The sequence below is a fragment of the Phyllostomus discolor genome, chromosome 2, assembly GCF_004126475.2.
Source record: "Phyllostomus discolor isolate MPI-MPIP mPhyDis1 chromosome 2, mPhyDis1.pri.v3, whole genome shotgun sequence".
NCBI lineage: Eukaryota > Metazoa > Chordata > Mammalia > Chiroptera > Phyllostomidae > Phyllostomus > Phyllostomus discolor.
In genome coordinates this window covers 214,016,342-214,036,474 of record NC_040904.2, presented here as the reverse complement: position 1 = coordinate 214,036,474, position 20,133 = coordinate 214,016,342, and the positions used below count along the sequence as shown (strand labels likewise).

At 62.9% G+C, this 20,133-nt stretch overlaps 1 protein-coding gene across 1 annotated transcript; it reads right to left on the bottom strand.

Annotated features, from left to right (window-relative positions):
- Positions 1-795: 795 nt before the first annotated feature.
- Positions 796-18,702, bottom strand: SAMM50 (SAMM50 sorting and assembly machinery component). Its single transcript, XM_028532478.2, has 15 exons — positions 18,509-18,702; positions 14,538-14,648; positions 13,404-13,505; positions 12,822-12,909; positions 10,595-10,701; positions 9,786-9,916; positions 9,478-9,565; positions 8,912-9,040; positions 8,338-8,409; positions 7,601-7,687; positions 7,299-7,369; positions 5,503-5,570; positions 4,315-4,461; positions 3,540-3,681; positions 796-1,004 (listed from the first exon to the last, which is right to left on the bottom strand). The coding sequence occupies exons 1-15, from the start codon at positions 18,527-18,529 to the stop codon at positions 959-961; spliced, it is 1,410 nt and encodes a 469-aa protein (XP_028388279.1). The 5' UTR covers positions 18,530-18,702; the 3' UTR covers positions 796-958.
- Positions 18,703-20,133: the final 1,431 nt, after the last annotated feature.

The following is a 20,133-nucleotide window of genomic DNA, read 5'->3' as shown; positions in this document are numbered from 1 at the left end:
GTCTTTTCCTAAGAATCGACAGGAAGTTTAACTTTAAAAGATAAACTTTCTGCACATGTGACTAAGTGTATCTCAGAACTGTGACGGTGAGAGGTACTGGGTGTGTCAGACGGAACAGGGGTCCCCCCAAAATGTCCACATCCTCCTTCCCGGGACCCATGACAGGCATGACCGGAGCCCAAGGAGGCGTCCAGGCTGCAGGCAGCACTGAGGTGGCCACTCAGAAGGCCGAGAGTGAAACCAGGACAGCAGCCTGGCGCACCGGGCGGGCCCAGCACGACCACCGGGGCTCGGGCAGGGCGGACAGGCGACAGCCCGAGGGAGCCCGGCAGGTGCCCGTGGGCAGCTGTGGGGACTCAGGCCAGGCCGTAGGCCGAGAAGGCGGGGAGAGCAAGACCAGGACATCCGGGAGCCCCTCCCGGACCCCCTCCGCAGGATGACTGTGCCGTGCTGTTTAGGCACCAAGTTTGCCGGCGTGGCTGGAGCGGCGGCAGATCCCCCGGCGCAGCGGCTGGTCTAAGGGGCGTGGCTGTCGCTCTCCGGAACACGCCTCCCCTCTCTGCCGCGTGTCCCGGGGCTCACACGTGGCCCTCCCCGCCACGCCCCCACGTCTCGTGGCCCGAACAGCCGGCACTGCGCCCTCGCCCTGCCATCGCTAGCACGTGTGGGCAGCCCTTGCCGCCTCCTCACGGGCTCCCGAGTGAGAACACACACGGGGACTTGACGGCCTCCCACCCCCAGGAGGAGCCAGGGAGCAGCCCTGGCCGGGAGAGCCAATCGCGTCCACAGGGCATCTGAGTGTGTGTCTCGAAAATTTATTGAGGTGGGTTCCCACGGGGCGACGGGCAGACTCGCTGGCACGTGGTCGCGTGGAGAGCGGGCCCGTGGCGCCGGGGGTCTCGCTGCCGCCCGAGCCCCTGCGCTTCTCCCGGAGGCGCTGGAGGACGCTCCGCCGTGGCTACAGGAACCGGATCCCGGCCCCGAACTGGACGCCGTCACACACCCTGGAAAAAGGGCAAAGAGTCAGCGGTGGGGCCTGGGGCCGGTTCCGCTCACCCTGCCGCCACCACCAGGACTGCTCAAGCTGTGCCTCTCAGAGGCGCCCCCGCCCAGACGGCCCTCTTGTCCGTGTCACCCACCACCTGGGCGCTGACGCCCAGCCCACCCGCCTGGTCGTCACCGGTCTCCAGGGACGGCGCTCAGTCAGAGAGCAGAGGTCTGCAGTCCGATCGGGGACGCCGGCATGAACCCTGGGGGGTCTGCGACCGCACACCTGTGATTAACCCCCGCCTGCCCGCGGCCGGACTCGCAAATGAAGGCTAAATCCTGACAATGTCGCTCAGATGCCATGAAACCCTTGTGCTGGCGCCGCACGCACAGGGCAGGCGAGGGCCCCCTCCAGCGCACCGGCGACCCTGTGCAGGAGCCACTGCCCGCAGCCGCCACCAGCTGCGACTCCGCCCTCAGAGCACTGCGCTCACGGCCGGCCTCTGCCCGCAGAGGACACCACCCTGAGGTTCATCTGTGAAACACCGTGCTCAGAGTTAGCCGGGGCAGAGAGAGGGAAGCCTGAGCCGGTGAACCCGGCCGTTCTCGTCAGGACCAGGCGAAAAACAGGCCAGTCCACGGGGCTCCAAATCAGCAACGTTGACTTCTTGGGGCACAGCGACACCCAGTGGCCTCCAGCAGCCACGCAGCTGCAGTGCTGGCCAGTCGCTGCCCCCGGCTTCCAGTCTGCTGGGCCTGTCCCCGTCCCCGGGGCCAAGGAGCGCCAGGGCAGGGGCTGGCGGCCCCACCTGCGGCCCGCCGCTCTCCTGGCCGGCGGGCAGGGCAGCGGGCAGTTCCCAGAACTGGTCCTCGAGCCGGCGAGACACCGTGAGGCCACAGCTGAAACCCGCACACGTGCTCATCTGCAACAAGGTCTCTGCAACGAGCGTGTCCCTGTGTCGCTGGACTGACACTAAGCACCATGAGCGCACGCCAGCCCCTGCGGCCACCCTGGACGCAGCCTGCGTCCTCTCTGGGGCGGGACTCGGCTGAGACGGACTCGGCACACAACGAGCGGGACAAAAGCTCTGGGGGCAGGCCGGCAGGACGCGGTGCCCCCCTCTCTCCTGCTCAGGGCTGAGGTGCAGAGGCAACCCCCGCGGCAGCGTCCGTGCTCTGGGCCCGACGACAGAGACCCAGAGAGGCTGAGCACCTCCCCCGTCTCTGGGCCGCAGAGAGCCCACTCGGGCTGTGTGGCCACACCCTTCCTGCATGCGGGAGCAGGGAAACAGTCAGGGCAGTGGCACCTGCAGGCCCTGAAGGAGGGAGGGCTCTGACACCCGGGCGCCGTGGCAGCAAGGCAGCCGGCACCAGCCTCCCGGTGCCAGGGAAGGGGGTGGAGGCTGCTGGGTGGGAGCGGGAGCGGGCGCTGGGGGGCAGACACGGAGCCACACCCGTGCTCTCACTCCTGTGCTCTCACTCGGCGTCACTGAGAGCCCGCTGCCCGGCCACCCTTGAAATGGCCCGTCGCCCACCACGCTGGGGTCGGAGACGCCTGGGACGGCATTCCCTTCAACAGCTGAGCCTCGGAGCCCGGCTACGAGGCAGAGAGCACCACCATTTGGTGGCAGCGGGAGTGTGGACAGAAGGCCGAAGAGAAGAACGCAGCCTGGGGTGCTGGGCACGGAGGCGTGAAAAGGAGGAGGCGACTAACACTATGCAGTGGGGGGCAGCCCGTGTCCCCCGAAACACGCGTGCTGAAGCCCTGACTCCCGCCAGTGAGGCGGGGCCTTCGGGAGGTGACTGGGCTCAGAGGAGGCTACGAGGGTAGGGTCCCCAGGGTGGGGTTCGCGTCCTTGGAGGGCAGCCATCTGCTGCCAGGGACCGGTCAGCCGGCGCCCTGACCCGGCCTTCCAGCGCCTAGAGCAGTGAGACGCTGTCTGAGCCCCGAGCCCACCTGTCCTGTGCCAGCAGCCGGAGCTGACGCTGCACTGGACAGGCACCGCACCAACGACACTTCCGGGTTCTCACAGTCGACACCGTGCCCGCCAAGTGGCACAAGAAGTGCAGTTCATCTCCGTGACCGTGAACGGCCCCGCTGCTACCCTCGCCCGTGGACTCGGGAGCAAACCCCGCCCAGCACAGTAACGGGGGGAGGGAGGCCACGGTGGCGGGGCCCCTGCCCAGAGAGGCCGGGCGTGCAGCTCCGCCCTCCAGCCTGCAGCCTGGTCCCAGGCCTGTGCAGCCACGCCGGTGACACCGCACTCCGGGTGCTGGAGTAACGGAGCATGGCGACCCCTCAGCCGGACCTTGAGGGGCTCCCACTACTGGGCAACAGTGAGTAAAAGCAGTGGTGGGGGGGGATGGGGGCGCACCCTCGTCCTCCAAACCGGACGGAGAACACTCAACAGAGGAAAACACACGTTCCCATCTTCTGCTAACTCTTCAAAAGCCTTGACCGTCGGAGGCCCCGACCAGACCAGACGATGAGCCGAACAAAACGAAGGCAGGTTACGAGAGGCGCGGCGGGGCCGCGAGGAGCCGGCACCTACCTGTCGCCCGCCTGCACGCCCATGGGGATGCAGTAGTTGAGCTCCAGCCGCGCGATGTTGCCCAGCCGCAGCACCACGCCCGCCCCGTAGGACCAGCGGATGCACTCGGCCAGCTTCCGGAGGTGCGCGCGGGGGCCCTCCCCTGGAAAGAGAGGGGAGGGAGTGACCGACGGCCGGCCCTGTGGTTCCCGGAACGCTGTCCCCAGCCTGCCCGCTCCCTCGCTTGCTGGGGCCTCGGCCACGCTCAGAGCCAGGCCTGGACACCAGAGGGGGACACCCGGGGTGGGGGGAGGCCCGGAGAGGCCGGGGGGTGCTCCTCCGGCTCCTCTCAACCCTGCAGGCCTGGCACTCTCGGTCCCTTTGCCCACAATGGCACCCCCTCAGACCCTCCGGGGGAGCCCGGCTCCAAACATCACTCTGAGTGTCTCCTTCCAGACACCCCTCCGCCTGCCCCTAGCTGGACACGCCTACTGGGAGTCCCCCTGGCCCGCAGCCCCTTGAGAGCGGGACCAGACCGTGGCCGTGGCGACAGGCCGGAGCCGGTGCTCCAGACACGTGTGCCGGGTAAACAGAGACAGTTCCCGGCCCGACGGCGCCCGACGACGGTCCCTCGGGTGCGCCCCCCCCCCCCCCCCCCACCGACAACTGTGCTCTGGGCCAGCGTCAGGCGTGACGAGAGCACGCGTAAGGCTTAGTCCTTACACGTGAAGGCCACGTCATATGGACAGACACACACCTGTCTGGACCCGTCTCGGCCCCGAGCGGCCGGGCTTACCGTAGTTGAGGTTGCAGAGGTTCCCCGCGTTGAGGAAGAAGTGGGTTCTGAAAAGCTCCCCAAAGCCGCCCTGGCCCGGCCGGAACGGGAGCGGGGTGTACAGGTGCAGGCCCCCGGCCCAGTACGCCTCCCCGCCCAGGTAGTCTCCTAAATGGGGGGGCGGGGGTGTGCAAACAAAACAGGGTCTCACAGATGTGGCCCCACATTGTCCCCACACCGCACTGCGGTCATCTCAGTAACACTAATCACTGCGGACGGAGCCATGCGGGTACCTGAAATATCCGGGGGATCACTTCCTAACTGTCTACCTACTATGCTGCACGCCCAAAACTAGTGTAAAACAATGAGAATGTGACAGTGTTCCTCTCCAGCTCATGGCCGGTGGGCACGCGGAGCGGCACAGCCGGTCTGGGAGCCGGTCGGCCGGACTCCTACTCGCGCCGTGGGCTCCGGCTGTCTGACCTTCTGCACGGGGCAGCCCTGAGGACACAGCCGGAAGTCTGGGGGCTGCCGGGACCGCACCGGGGGTGGGAGGGATGCGCAGACGGGGTGCGCCAGACTTTGGGGTGGAAGTGAGGAGGTGGCCCTTCCACACGACACCGCGGTGGCAGCCATGTGCCACTGCGCACTGGCAGACCCACGGGGTGGTCCCCACGTGCACTGCAGACGGAGCTGGCGGCCTCGTGTCGGCACTGGCTCGGCGACAGCGACAAGTGCAGCCCAGCAGCGCGAGAGGCCAGCAGCGGGGCCACCGGGGAGCCCTGTGCTCTCCCCCCAACCCCCACGAACCTGACGCCGCTCTCCAAAGTGACATGTGTGCATTTTTAAAGTTACAGCACGTCAGCAGGAGGAGACGCACAGCCATCCCTGTGAAAACCCTCCCCGCCCTCGGTTACTGGCGGAGACGCAGGCCGCGCAGGGGCAGGCGCGCAGACCCCGCGAGCACGGAGCTACGGGTCTGGCTGCCATGACACCCACTCAGCCATCACCCGGGGTGGGACCGCAGGTCGGCAGCGTGCACTTTGCCCTTGACAGGCTCCTACAATGCCCCAGATGAGTGTTGTCCCATGCAGGTCCCAGGCCCGCGGCACGGCAGACGCTGCGCGCGGTGCGGACTCCACGACGGCGGCAGTCCGGACGAACTCGCCCCTTCCCGAGCTGAGCCGCGGGCCCCGCCGGGAGACTGACCTTCGCTCTGCGGCCCGACGCTGTGCATGCTGAAGCCGCGCACGCTCGTGGGTCCCCCGAGGTAAAACCTGGAACAGAACGGAAGGGAAGGGAACGGCAGGCGTCAGAGGAACACCGTGGGCGACGGTCTCTCAGCACCTGCAGCCTGAGCTCCCGGGTCCGGGTCCCGCGGGGACAGGCGTCAGGGAGGACGCATGGGGTGCAGTGGACTTCGTACGTCCCGCTCACCCTCCCCCGCACTCGCACGGTCCCCTGCACAGCGGTACGTCCCCTCACCCTCTCCCACACTCACACCGTCCCCTGCACAGCGGTCCCCTGCACAGCGGTACGTCCCCTCCCCCTCCCCCACACTCGCACCGTCCCCTGCACAGCGGTACGTCCCCCTCACCCTCCCCCACACTCGCACCGTCCCCTGCACAGCGGTACGTCCCCTCACCCTCTCCCACACTCGCCCGTCCCCTGCACAGCGGTACGTCCCCTCACCCTCTCCCACACTCGCCCGTCCCCTGCACAGCGGTACGTCCCCTCACCCTCTCCCACACTCGCCCGTCCCCTGCACAGCAGTCGTGTTTGAACGGGACGGCCTCCCTACGGGCAGCCTCAGAGTTTCTGCTGCTACCAACGGTGGGTGCCACAACGGACACCCTTGTACATACGTGTCCGCACACGGGCACATGTTTTTGTGAATTATGTTCGTGAAGGTGAAGCTGTTAGGTCCCAGGGTTTAAACAGCCACCTGAAGATGCTGAACTGGTTCAGGCTAAAGCAACACTTGAACGCAGGCCAGGCTGAAGAAGGAGCTTCTCGCCCCGGAGAACAACTGGGAGCGTTTCAAAGCAACCAGGACCGCTCCGCCCCCTGCTGGCAGGAGTGAGAACTGCGGCCAGCCTCTGAAAAGCAGCCCCCACCCCGTCACCCCAGCCCGCCCCCCTCCTGCTGCCGGGAAGACTGTCCCTGGGCTTTGGAGACCCAAGTCCATGTGAAAACAGGATGAAACGATTCCTGACAAAGCCACACTCTCCAGTGTTACTCGTGTGCCAATAAAGCAGCACTGAGACGCTGCTTATGAGAAACTTCTCCCGGCCTGGGGGGTGGGGGTTCGCTCCGCGATCTCCCTGGCCCTTCCAGAAAGCAGGGGGACACACGCCGGCACACAGAACACAGCACGCCAACACCCCGGCGGGGGCGTGCGTGTAGACTGGGACACGCACACACGGACACACGTCCACAACACGGACTGGACGGAAGACGCCCCACATGTTAATCGCTGCAGATTATTTTCTTTACTTCCTTAAATGTTTTTGCACTTTTACATTTCTGCAACCGTGCATGAACTGTATCCTTTCGCACCCAAGGGAGAATACAAAGTCTTTAAAAAAGTTAACCCCCTCTCCCAAAAAGGCAAAAACACCAGGTGCGAGGTGTGCTGGGGGTTTTGAGACCAACTTAAGCATGAACACTAAAACGAGTGCTGGAACATTCGCTCCCCTAGATAAGCATCTCTGGAATATGTTACAAGAAACCAGCCAGAAAGAGCCAAAGGAAAACACCCGATCCCCAGCGCTCCCCGCCAGCCCCGGCTGTGGGCTCGGGGGCCTGAGCGCGGCCTGCAAACTGAAGGTTCGATTCCCGGTCGGGGAGCAGGCCTGGGCTGCGGGCCAGGCCCCCAGTGATGGGAGTACAAGGGGCAACTGGTCCTTGTTTCCTTCACACGTTGACATTTCTCTCCCTCTCTTCCTCCCTCCCTCCCCTCTCTCTACAAATAAATAAAACATAAAATCTTTGTCACTACTCACCTGTCAGCAATACTTGATGGTTTATCACCGATGGGTACCAGCATTCCGCCCCAGAGAGACGCCGAAAAAACCTATTGAAACATAAACGAGCAGCTGTTTCCGTCCGGCGTCCCTCTGCTCACCGGGAGCGTCAGCAGATTGAGAACCCAGGGCCGGTCCCGCTGTGATGGTGAGGGCGGGCCCAGGAGGGAGTCTGCGTCACCCAGACACCCCCCCGCCCCGACTTGGCCTCAAAAGGAGGGCAGATTGAGAGCTCGCGGCCCCCAGGTGATGCAGGTGCCGGCATTCGGCCAGATACTCACGGAGTCCAGTATGAGCTGTTTATTCAGCTGCAGCTCAAAGTCTTCTTTTATGAAGTTCACGTCCCCGCCGGTGTAGCCGGCCAGCTCCTGGGGGAGGGGCCACCGTCAGAGAGGAGCGGGGGAATCCCCACCCGGGTTCCAGGGCAGCCTCGCGGTGGCCACCACTCGGGGTCGCTGCTGTGCCTCCCTGGGACGCTGCAGCCCCTCTGTCTGCCGGTCGCCGCGCCCCGCCCCTTCTCAGTGGGGCCGGGGCCGGGGCCTGGCGGGGACGCGGACCGCCACGCGTCCTGAGGAACCGCAGAGCACCGGGGTCCCACGTGTGACAGAACTCGATTTCCAGCCGCTCCCCTGACACTGAAGACCGGCCAGACCCAGCCTCGGCGCCCCACGCAGCCCGGCCCCCCAGCCCCCCAGCCAGGCCTGGCCCCTACAGGCCAGGCGGCACAGTCCCTGCCCGGGGTTGTCAGGGGAACCGCTCACACCACAGCACGACACTCTCCCCCCCCCCGACCCCCTCCACCCCTGACCCAGGCAGGGACTGGGCAGAGGCCAGAAGGCTCCACTCACTCTGCGGCCGGCGAGGGCAGAGGACTGGTCCCTGAAAGGGGACCGACACCCTCGCAAGCCACTCTGGAGGGACATTTACCATTAGGAGAAGTTGTTCCATTGGAAAATGGGCCTCCCGACCCCGACCCCCCGGGCCCCAGGGCGCAGGCGCGCAGGGGCAGGCACGCTACCTGGTTGACCTTCAGCAGCGCGCCTCTCTTGGGTAGGATGGAGGAGTTCCGGGAGTCGATGACCATGGCGTGCTGCAAGACACCGGTGCCGCGGCCCTCAGCTCAGATGGGGCTGTGAAGCGGCGACCCCACTGCGCGCCAGGGCTGTGCCAGGCCTCGTGAGAGCTGTCCCCAGCCCTCGGCGCGCCCCACCCCACGGAAGCCCCGTGAGGGAGGCGGGAGCGCTGCCGACGCCCCACACGAGGGGGCTGGGGCGGGACAAAGGCTCCTCACTCACCAGGGCGGGCTGCGCCCCCACCGCCCGGCCCCTTCTCCAGGGGCTCCACCGGGGTCAGCCCCACGGCGGTCGCCTGTCGGCTCGCGCACACCTGCTCCCGCTTCCCGTCGTCGAGAAACAGCAACAGGCAGCGCCCACAAATCCCCACGCGACCGGGCCGCACCGCGTTGGCCGCCCCATCCGTGACACCCCTCAGGCTGCCCTGATGGGGTGACGGCGGAGTCCCAATGCCCACGGCGGCCGCGGCCAGGCCCCCCCCCCCCCCCGCACGCCCACGCGCACCAGCAGAGCCCTCACCGAAAGCGACGACTTCAGCGAGTGGCCGCTCTCCTGGCGGACGGCGAAGGACGCCGTCCTGGCGAGGCAGCCCAGCTCCCGCCACACGCCCTCCCACTTGACGGTGTGGCTGGTCCTCCACAGGGGGAACTGCGGGCAGGCACAGGGGCGGGTGGGCGGTCAGCCTGCCGGGGCCCGACGGCGGGGCGGCGCCGGACAGGCCTTATCCCGGGGGAGGGGACAGCCCCCAGGCTGAGCACTGCTGCGTGCACCTCTGTAATCGACGGGCTTCCCTCCACCCAGAGACCTTCCAGCACACGCCCCACCCGGCCTGTCAGCCCCCGGGGTGTTGCCTGGTGGCCTCGGAGGGGCCATGGGGACAGGCCCCAGCTGGGAGGGAGAGGGCGGAGGGCAACCCGGCAGCTATGCCAGTGGGGGGAGGGAGCCACTCCCCCACCCCTCCCGAGGCCCGGCCTCTGAAGGGTCACTGCTGTCCCCAGCCAGCCCCCGCTGGCAGTCTCTGGGAGCCCAGGACAGGGGCTCCGTGTCCGCCCTGGGGAGCTGAGGACGACGGGAGCGCCACTCACGCTGTACTCCGCCGAGACGCCCCGGTCCGTCTCCCGAAGCGAGCTCCACGGGAACTGCCCGGTGACCTTGTACAAGTTCACGGAGAAGCTAGGGGGCAACGGGACAGGGCGTTACCCGCCGGGCAGGGGCCACAACTGCCCACACTCAGCACGGCAGACGGAGAAACACGTTTCGGGGTGCCTCTTCCGGGGGGACCCCGCGGTGTGTGGTGGCGGGACATGGCCGGGGTGCCAGCTGGCTCCCCGACAAGCAGCCCCTCTGACCCGGAACCGGATCCCTGCGCTCAAGGGTCTGCCTGGCTTCCTACTTTCTCTGGAAGTTTCCGGGCTGTGGTTTGAAGAAGGACAGGCCGTAGGAAGTTTCCTTTGTTCCATAGGAAAACTGAAACGTCACCTTCTCCGCCCGGCCCAGGACGTTGGGCAGCTTGAGGCCGAGCACCTGGAGGGAGAGACAGTGGGGACTTTGGGAAGGAAGGGAGGGAGAAAGGGAGGGAGGGGAGGGAGGGGAGGAAGGGGAGGAAGGGAGGGAAGGAGGAAGGAAGGGAGGGAGGGAGGGGAGGGAAGAAGGGAGGGAGGGGGGAGGGAGGAAGGATGGAAGGAAGGAAGGAAGGAAGGAAGGAAGGACGGACGACAGCTCCCTGGGAAAGCCGGGGCTGGCGAAGAGGTGCCTGAGAAGCAGGACACACCGTAGAGGCTGCGGCTCTGGCAGGGCCACCGCCACCGCTCTCGCTCCGTGAAGCCTGTCTGTGCTGCGCGAGCACCCGTGCACCCCTCCCCCACCCCGACCGACCAAGGGGCCGCCCCCCGCCCCACCACACCACTGGGAGGTGCAGGGAAACCAGCTGTGGTCAGGGGGCTCGGAGGGGGGATCAGGACAAGAAACTTAACGTGAACACCCCCCAAACCACCCCTCCTTTGCTGCTGACGTTCCCGCTGCTCTCAAACAACCCGAAGCCCGAGGCCACGAGCACAACGACGACGGGCTCTGGGGGCTGAGCAGAAGCTGCGGTCGTCCCCTCTCGCCCTCGGAGGGCGGGGCGGGACCGCCCCCGCACGCCCGCCCGCCCGTCTCACCACGAGGCAGCCCCTCTGCGGGGCGGGAGGGCCCGGGCCGTACCATGCTGCCCTCATTGTTCCCGACCATGGTGTTGTAGCTGCCCGTCAGCCTCCTCAGCTCGGTGACTTCGAAGGTCACGTCCAGCCCGTTGGGGAGGGCGTCGTCGCCTGGGGGAGGGGCGGAGGCTCTGCGGTGAGGGGCGAGGCCCACAAAGTGTGCACGTGCGTGTCCATCCCACTGCTGCAGGGCAGTGGGAAGGCTGCGTCTGCTTCACAACCCCCTTTGGAAACCCCATCCTCCAGTCTCAAGGTCAAGAACGCTGCCACCCACGGTCACCTCCGCCTCCACGCCGAAGCAGCCGGCCCTGTCGCTGCAGCAGAGAACCCTGGAACACAGGCCCCGCTGCAAGGGGACAGCCCCGGCAGCGCCGCTGGCCAAGCACACGGGGTTTGCTTCTGTCCTACCGGGGCGGGGTGGGGGGTCCCTGACGCCACCTGGGGCCTCAACTCGACCGACACTAAAATGGGGCATTCCCTGAGGGACCCCAAGAGGGACTCCGGTCACCCCGAAAGAGAAGCAAGAGCCGAGATACGCGCGCTCGGGAGGGGGTCACTTCGGTCCTCCTTCAGGCTGGGGGTGGGGCTCGAACCCGGTGCCGCCTGCCAGCCACCGAGGGCCCGGTGCCGGAAGCAGGGCTGGGCTCCCAGGAGGGAGGGGCCGACTCTGACCCCGGCTGGACAGGAGACCCGCCGCTGCTGGGGAGCTGTCACCCCACAGACGCCTACGCCCTGGCTCCTCCCGAATACTGATTCCGCTGGTCTGGCACCGTCTTGTCACTGTTCCCCAGATCGACAGATTCTGTCGTTTAGAGCAGTTTCAGGTCCACGGAGAAGCTGGAGACACAGCAGCTTCCCTGCCTCCCCGCACACACTTCCTGTCACTGACACGTGGCACTGGTGTGGCCTCGGCCACAGCCGACCCGAGAGTCAGAGGGTGCTTTTCAGTGCCGTGGGGTCCGCACGGGGTTCCCTCCCGCTGTGGTCCATTCTGGGGGGCCCACCGTCACCGACCCACACAGCACGGCCTCGCTGCCCCGACCCACAGGCCCCTAACAGCGCCCGGCAATGCCGGCGTGCAGCCGGTGACCGCTGGACGTGTCCCCCTCGAGCAGACAGGAGGGCGCGAGAGCCAGCGCCACCTCGAGCAGCACTAGCGGGCAGTGGCCAGGGCCGTCCGGCCCTCCCTGGCCTGACCTGGGGCACGCCGTTCAACTTCCTAGCCTGTTTCCTCAGCTGAACATCGTTCTTTCTAAAAGAGTAACGGTGCCCAGGATTCCGTGAGATTCATCCGGGTCACGGACACAAACCCTCACGCAGAGCTGAGCACCGCACAACTATCGCAGCGAGGGTGCAGTGGCGGCCGGCGGTCTCCCCGTGTCCTCTGCCCTCGCTCAGCCGGCGGCACAGCCGGATTGCTGGCCGCGCCCCCAAAGCCCTGCTTCCATCGAAGGTACGTTCTGTCAAGCCCCGGGCCAGGGCAGTGCTGCCCGGCTGGGGCTGCACTCAGAACCTCAGTTCCAGCCGTGGGAGAGTCCTCACTCCCCAGCAGAGCGCATGGCCACTCAGACCGCACTGCCCAGCCTCCCTGTACCGGGCTGAGCTTCTCCGAGCTGGCGGGGTCGGGGCGGGGGGGGGGGGGGGGGGGCGTGCCGTGCCCACCACTGGGACGGGTGCGTGAGGGAGGGGTGAGCCCTTCCCTCCTTCCCTCCTTCCCAGCGCCGGGACGGGGGACATGGGTGCTGGAACGGTGCTCGGCCACCACGGGGACCAGGGGACGCTGGGGATGGTGAAGTGACAGGACCCCACGGGAAAACCACACTCGCCCCAGGAGACCGCAGGAGCAGAGCTGTGACCCCAGCCCTGACCGTCTCCCACAGCAAACCAGCACACCAACAGAAACTATAAACGGGACTCTGACCCGTAGTGCCCCCCCTTCAAAGCACACATTCAGATGGGGTCCAAGAGGGCCCCCGGACACCTGCTGGGCTGGGCGACCCCGAGTGTCACCTGGTTCTCGCCCCTGGACCCTTGTCAGGCCCCTGGCACCCTCCGGTGCCCAGGGGACAGTGTGTTCACAGTGCACCCGCCCTCCCCGGGCCTGACGCACAGACCCTGTTACTCCCCGGGGCTGCGGACCACCCAGGCCGGGCCGCCTCTGCCGGGACACGCCTCCGTGACCCCGGGGGGCGGGGGGGGGGGCACCACGGAGCAGGACGCGCAGCACGCACCTTGGCACGTGTCGATGAGAACGTCCACTTGCTTAAATATCCCCAGGCGGAGCAGCTTCTCGCGGGCTTCGTGAGACCTCCGCATCACCTGGGCGGCGGGAGAGCCAGAGACCGTGTCTGTCCGAGGCCGGGAAACGCGACAGGGGCCCCGGGCCCGGGCTGGCGGTCACCGCCGCGTGCTGGCGGGTCCCTGAGACGAGCGCGCCGCTCGGATCAGATGCATGGAGGAAGGGACAGGCACCGAGGGAGAGGCGTCGGGCGAGGAGGAGGAGGACGCAGGCACGTTCCAGAGGCAGCAAAGCACAGAACACACATCCGGCGAGACAGCAAGAACGCGGAGACGCCCTCCCCAGGGATAAGGGCGAACGCGAACCGGCGTGAGCCTGTGGGAGGCGCCTGCGGAGCTGGGGGGTCGGCGTGGGGCACCCACGCCCCCTCCGGGGCGGGAGGCGAGGGCCAGGGCGCAGGGGCTGGGGCGGGGCACGTGGCAGGGGGCGGGGCACGTGGTGGGGTGTGGACTCGGGGGAGTCGCCGCATCTCCGGAAGGCAGTGGAAAAGTCATGGAGCGGGGAAAATACTTGCCTCGATCAGGTTTTTGGCCTTAAAAACGTCTCCGATCTCATACATGATGATGTCATCCTTCGTCCTTCCGAGCCCATCGAAGTGAACATGCTGGACCACCACCTGGACGGGGCGAGAGGACACGGGCGGCTGAGCGGGACTGGGCTCCGGGCACGCGGGTGGCAGTCTGAAGACACACGTCTGCCGTCACTTCCCAGGGCTTCCTTCCCAGGCCGATACCCACACTTCATCCCAGACCGTCCTCTGCTCGTTTTTCCCACCTTTTCAAATAACCGGTGACTTGAACTTAGCCTCTGCTAGGTCTGTGCTTCCCGTGAAAAGGCCGTGAGGTCTCTGAGCCCAGATGGCCAGGGACCACGTCCGCCCCAGACCCGGCGTGCAGAGGCCCCTGTACGAGCCCCCCAGCGTCCCCCCCGAGCACTAGCCCCAGCACGCCGACCGGGGCCCGGCTTCACACCGCAGCCAAAAAATAACGCCTGGTGAGAGGGAGTACCAGGGCAACGTCTAACTCACAGGTGACTGGAATACCACACAGAGCGCATCTTCGTGTAGAATTAGAGAAAACGTGCTTACGTTTCTTCAGCCGTCTTCCATTTTAAAAACAATAAAGGTTAAGAAATGTTTCACTCAAGGTCTCAAGGACTCAAGGTCTCTTTCCTGGGAGCGGGGAGCAGTGCCAACTGCGGCAGAGTCCGAGTTAGTCTCTGAAAAGCCTTTTTTAGTGACACAAATACAAGACGCGTTTGTCTGCCCTCCCCGCGTAAACAATCGAGGGAAAACTACTTGTCTAAAACTGGAAAGTAGTTAAAAACTAGAAACTGAAACAGTTAAAAGCCATTTTAACTGCGGACACGCTCCTTTTCTAAGTCGCCGGCCCTCCTACGGTCCAGTTAGTTGGCTACAGGCCCCTCCCCTCCCCCCGGAGGGCTAGGGAGGGCGTGTCTCCAGCGACAGCCGCAGGGTCTGGCAGAAGTCCCGTCATAACGCACAGTTTTCGTCTGCACAGGTCCCCTAGGAGGTCACGTGGTGTGCTCACTATGGTGTCACAGAAGGCCAGGCTTGCGGTTCTGTGATGGCAAAGGGGCGCTACTTGTGCCGGGCCCTGTGTCCGGAGCCCTCCGACGGAATACTCACATCTTTGTTTTCGAGGATTTCCTGTTTGGCTTCAGGTTCGACTTCAACAAATTCAGCTTCTTCTCCTAAGCCCCCAAACTCAGGCCCACTGGCTGGGAGCGGCTCCAGACTCTGAAAGGGAAGGAGGAACCAGAGATGAACGAACTGGTAACGGACAAAACCCCAGACCCTCTGTCTTCAGCTGGCGCTCCAGAAAACTCAGTACCGAGGCTCCCTCCGGTAAGGGGAAGCGGGGTGGGGGTGGGGGCCAAGGGCATCAGCTGCTGTTGAAGCACAAGTCTTATGATGGCGGGGGGGGGGGGGGGGGGGGGGCGGCGGTCCTCAGTGGCCAGTGGATTATTAGTAAATAAAACGAAGACGAACTGTCCAGTAACTGAAAGGGTCAGGCATGAACCTACAATGACGGTGTCTTGAACCAAGGATTATGGCCAATGTAGTTCTGAACATCTGAGGCCCGTTTGAAAACGAAAATAATATCAAAGTAAGATGTCACAAAGACATATATCAGGAAAAGGAAAAAAATGCTTTTCTGTTGTTAGAGAAAGTTTCTTAATTTTTTGGAACAAAATTGGATACATTTCAGGACAACTAATCACGCAGGCTGGCATCCCAAGTTCCGTAATCCATTGCTCCGGGCCCCGATAGATTAGTTTTGGTTCCGAAAGTCTCGGTCACACTAAGAGCAAACTGCTGGTACTACAGGTCAGGAAGAGGTCACTCCCTTCGACCTGAACTGCCACCGGCTCAAAGGCACGACGGCGTCTTCTGAACTCGGCCTCCGAGGGCTGTTCCTGGTCCGTCCTCTCGGGGAGACCCGGTAGTGTGCACAGTATGTGTACAATAGCGTGTTTTACACACGTGCTTGCCCAGCCACAGGGACCCCCTGGCATGGATCCAGAGGTCTCACGTGGCACCGGGTAGTTGTGCAAACACGCAGGTTTGGGGGAAACCAGGCTACCTGCTTCTCTGGCGGCCTCCTGCCTCCGCCCACTCTCTTTGGAGAAGCACTTCTGAGCACAGGGCACCGTCAGACCCCCGTGGCGTGCAGGGCGAGGGGGACCCTGGACTGCAGTCACCTTCCCCCGGGACACTCAACGGCCTCTCGTCAGCACCCCCCCCCATAACATCTCCGGTCCCTGAAAGGGTAGTGACCTGGCGGCACCCTGTCCTCTCTCCCATCCTCGCCCTAAAAGACCCAGACGGTCCTCGGAAGCACCTACCGGTTAGAATCCAGCTAGACTTCTTCGCAGGGTGCACAAGGAACTCACCACAAGGCCCACGTGTACCGCCCGGCCCCCACATTCCTGTCTGGGCACACCGTGTGCTCCCTGCGAGAAACAACTCCCCCCCCCCGCCCCCCCCCGCCAAGCAGCCGAGAGAGCCACTTAAATGGCATCCCCTCCGTGCGCCGGCCCCGGCTTCTCCGGGTAGAATCAGTCCCTCCCCCCTTCAGAGGGACACCTGGACGTCAGGAGCTTCTCCACACTCCTTCCTGCTCTGTCGTATTTTTACCTGCCCCAGTGCGTCAGAAGTGCTCAAGTATTTGTGAAATGAGCCACCGGATGGAGTTTTTTCTTCTGTGTTATTTAATAAATGTTGACCGAGTGCCTGGCGCTTGCTGAGCCTCTGGCTGAGCTCAGGGATGCTGCAGGGACCGGAAGGACCAAGTCCCCGCCTCGCAGCACTCGGGGCGGAAAAGGGAAGAGCACGCGCGGCAAAGAGTGCACCGTGCACTTCATACCCTTCCGCTCTCGGGGTGTGACATTTAAAAAACGGAATCGTTACCACAGTCCTCAAATATATTAACAAATTAAAATAGTAACTTTTCCCTGTAACATTTCATAAGGGTATTCTGTATTTAAGCTTACATAGTGCAAAAAGTGTATCAAATCTGTGTGTGCTGCGTGTGTACTATGGTTATGAATATAAACACTTATTTGTCCCATGTAATCTGAAGGTTAAACACATATGCTCCATCCAGGCACAGTTTATATTCCATCACGTTTTAACAAATCCATTGAGAGCCCTACAATTTCAGAGTATGCAATGAGACTCACTAAACACCTGCCAGACGAATTTGCCTTCTTCGGTCTGAAACCCAGACTGTAAGAGATGATGTCTTTACGACGGTACAGTTATGGCAAAGCTCGATGTCCCACATTAACTGTTACTTATCCACCAAATATTAAGAACCTACTATGTGACAAGCACTTACAAGATCCTCATCCTCATAGAATTTATACTCCAGTGTCCAAAAAAGTAGGCATAACGTTAAATATTTGGGAAAATAAATTAAAATAAATATCTGGATCTAGCCTCTAACATTTAAGCTGATCAGCCTACACCAGCTGGTCGAATTTTACTGAGTACCAGGTGGCAGGCGCAGCACAAAGCAGTGTAACTACAGGCATTGGGCGTGAAATAAACTGAGTTGTGACCAGCATCTTTAAAGTGATATAGACTACAGTCGAATGGAACATATTAAAAAATTACAGGTATTTGTGTAAATATTGTTTCATATGTGCACGAGGGAACTGGACAGAGAACACAAAATGTTTTCCTACTGTGAGTCTTGACCAGAAAGTTCACATAACACTGGCTACTGGAACAGAAAGACCAAACTAAATTAAAACACTTCTTGTCACATAATGAAAGCATTAGCCATCTCAGCATCAAAGGAGCTCAACAGAAGCAGACTTTTTTTTTTTCCCTGCCTCCCTAGCACCTGCAACAGGTGCTAGGGAACACAGAGCAGCCCACGGGTCAGTATCCCTAGAATAAATGCTTGCTTGCTTTGTTCAAGGTGCTACAAAAGATGCAAGATGCAGTTCCTACTTGTAACATCTAGAAACTGAGAATCTAAAAGGATAAGATAAAAATGGAAACAGATAAAACAGGGCCCCAGGAGGAAAATGTCAAGGAAGTGAGCGGCACAACCACATGAGCAGAGGTAAGGGGAGGTCTAGCCAGAACTCGGTACTGGGTTCTAAAAGAGGGGAACATTGTGGCAGCTAAAGACGGGGAACGCCATGGGCGGATGATGGAAGAGGGAACGGGGTGCGGCAGTGCCGTCCAGAGTGTGTCGGAAAAGCAGCGGTGTGTCATTTGAATGAAAGACCTGTGAAGTCCTACTCCGGACCCTCGGCTGCGAAGTCCGGGCTACACTCTTTTGGAAGACGGTGGGCAACGCCTGGGAACTCGTGAGCAGGGCAAGAGAAACCACCCCTGTAGCGGTAGGAGAGTCCCTTCCGGGGCTGGGACTCGGGAGATCGGAGCTTTGGAACACTCTGAGGCTCTAACACTGCGCCCTTGGACGAAATATTCCTTCTCGGGCTGTCAGTGAAGATGACGATCAAGGAGCACAGTTTGGCAAGCAGTTAGCTCGCGCCGCGAACAAAGTGAGTACTTAATACTCATTGTCTTCCGATTCTCGCAACAGCCTGGTGAGTAGGCACTACTACCGCCTCCGCTTGAAAAGGCGGCACTAGGGCACCGGGAGGCTCCGTCTCGGACGGTAACCTGTAGAAAGGGCTTCTAGATGGGTCTGGGTTGCATGGCTTCAAACGACACCTGCTGCTCCAGGAGGTTAGCGTGACTCCGGCAGCGGCCGACTGGGACACTAGAAAAAGCGACCGGCGAGGAGACGCCTGAAACCGCCGAAGAAGCCAACGCAGAGAAGTCAAGCCGCCGGGAGGAAAACTTAACACTCTGCTCCAGGGCATCACGGGGACTTCGCTACGCCTCTCAGGGCCACTGCCTCGCCGAGTGACCTTGGGCAAGTCAGGCCCCTTCTCTGAGTATCGGTTTCCTGCTCGGAGGTGTGCGGGACGCGCTGCAGGCGTCTTTACGGCCGCCGCGCCCCGCGCCCCGCGCCCTCCGAGCACCCTGGCCAGGGGATCCCTGGGCGCAGCCGCGAGAGCGTCGCCACGCGGTGCCCTCCCAGAGGTCACACAGCCCGCTGGGCCTCTTACCCGGGCGTGCACCGTCCCCATGTTTCCCTCTCCGACCGCCGCCTCGCTGCACCGCCCGCGTCCAACCCAGGATCGGCTGGTGAGGGCAGAGGGCGGGGCCGCGGGGCCGGAGCTACCGGTCAGCGCACCACCCACAAGCTGCCGGGCGCGGCGCGCTGGGGGCGGCCATGATGTCCCTCCTTAGCCCCGCCCCCTGGCTCACGGCGCTTTAGTTCATTGGTTCCTTCAGAGCCTGTAACCCGGATGTTCATGTGGACGCCGGGCAGCCCTGAAGCGAGCGCAGAGCGCCCAGTGGTGCTTGCGGGGCTGCTGGCAGAGCGCAGTGCTGCGTGGGTCTCCGCTAGTAGCAGGTGTAGGGGGCTGCCTCCGGGACGGAGCGCGCCATCTTCACCCGGGTGTCACCCTTAGTCCTCCTGGCACCCCGGCCCCGTGGGTGGTGTGTTGTCCCTACGCTCATGCGAAGCGCGCGCCGAGGCTCCCCACACCCCGCACGTAGCCCTGGCCTCACCCAGCGTCGGAGCAGCACGAATCCGACTGCCGCCCTGGGCCCCTCCTGCTGGCCGCACGGACCTTTCCAAGTCACTGACACTCCCTAGGGCTCAGTGTCTTTGGCAGAAGGAAGGTGATGGCCACAGCTGCTTCACAGGGTTGGATTTATGGGCTCGGGCGTCAGAGACGGGGTGTAAAAGCGCCCGGCATGGTGCAGGGCTCGCAGCAAGCAGTGGGTAGTGACCGTCATTCGTCCAGCTGCAACCAGCAAATAGTAGAAGGTCGTCCAAGGGTTAGGATGTGGCCATTCACACTGAAGAACAAGAGGGCCTTGGAGCCTCATTTTTTAAAAAAGACTTTATTTTTAGGGAGAGGGGAAGTGAGAGAGAGAAACATCAATCTTGGACATGCCCTGACTGGGACCAAACTTGCAGCCCAGGCAGGTGCCCTGACTGGGAATCAACCGGCGACCTTTAGCTTTGCGGGATGAGACACCCAACCAACTGAGCCGCACTGGCCAGGGCTTGGGGTCGTTTTGGTGGTGGAAACAAGCCCCGCCAAAAAAAAACCCCCACCAAAAACAACAACAACTCCACACTGTATTGTGATAAATGATAGTCACATGTTATGAAAAGTGCATGGAACGAAGGAAAGGGGCCAGAGAGACAAGGAGAGGGGTGTTCAGTGTTGGGTGGACTCATCTGGCCACTCCCTCCCGATGACAGCGTTATTCCTTCCTTTCCCCCTTGCACCCCGTCCCAGAGATCCCGACACCCTTTCCGTTTAAACGGCAGCACCCTCAAACAAATGAACAAAACAGAAGCAGAAGCACAGATACAGAGAACGGACTGGTGGTTGCCAAAGGGGAGGGGGTGGGTGAACGGGTGAAAAAAAAAAACCAAACACTTGAAAAGAAACAGGCTGATGCCACGATCCACCCTCTGGACTCTGAGCTTTATTATTTATTTACTTATGAGAGATGGGGGGAGGGGGAGAGGGAGAGAAACACGGACCTGGGCCCAAACCCACAACCTAGCAGGTGCCCCACTGGGAATCGAACCAGCGACCTTCCCCTTTGTGGGAGAACATCCAGCTGAGCCACGTGGGTCGGGGCTGGACTCTGGTCTGATTGACCT

Coding starts and splice junctions, on each gene's coding strand:
- SAMM50 (XM_028532478.2), bottom strand. CDS start 18,529: ATGGGGACGGTGCACGCCCGG. Junction 13,506..14,537: donor AAATCCTCGAAAACAAAGAT/GTGAGTATTCCG, acceptor CGCCCCGTCCAG/GTGGTGGTCCAGCATGTTCA. Junction 9,566..9,785: donor CCCGGAAACTTCCAGAGAAA/GTAGGAAGCCAG, acceptor GTTGCCCCCTAG/CTTCTCCGTGAACTTGTACA.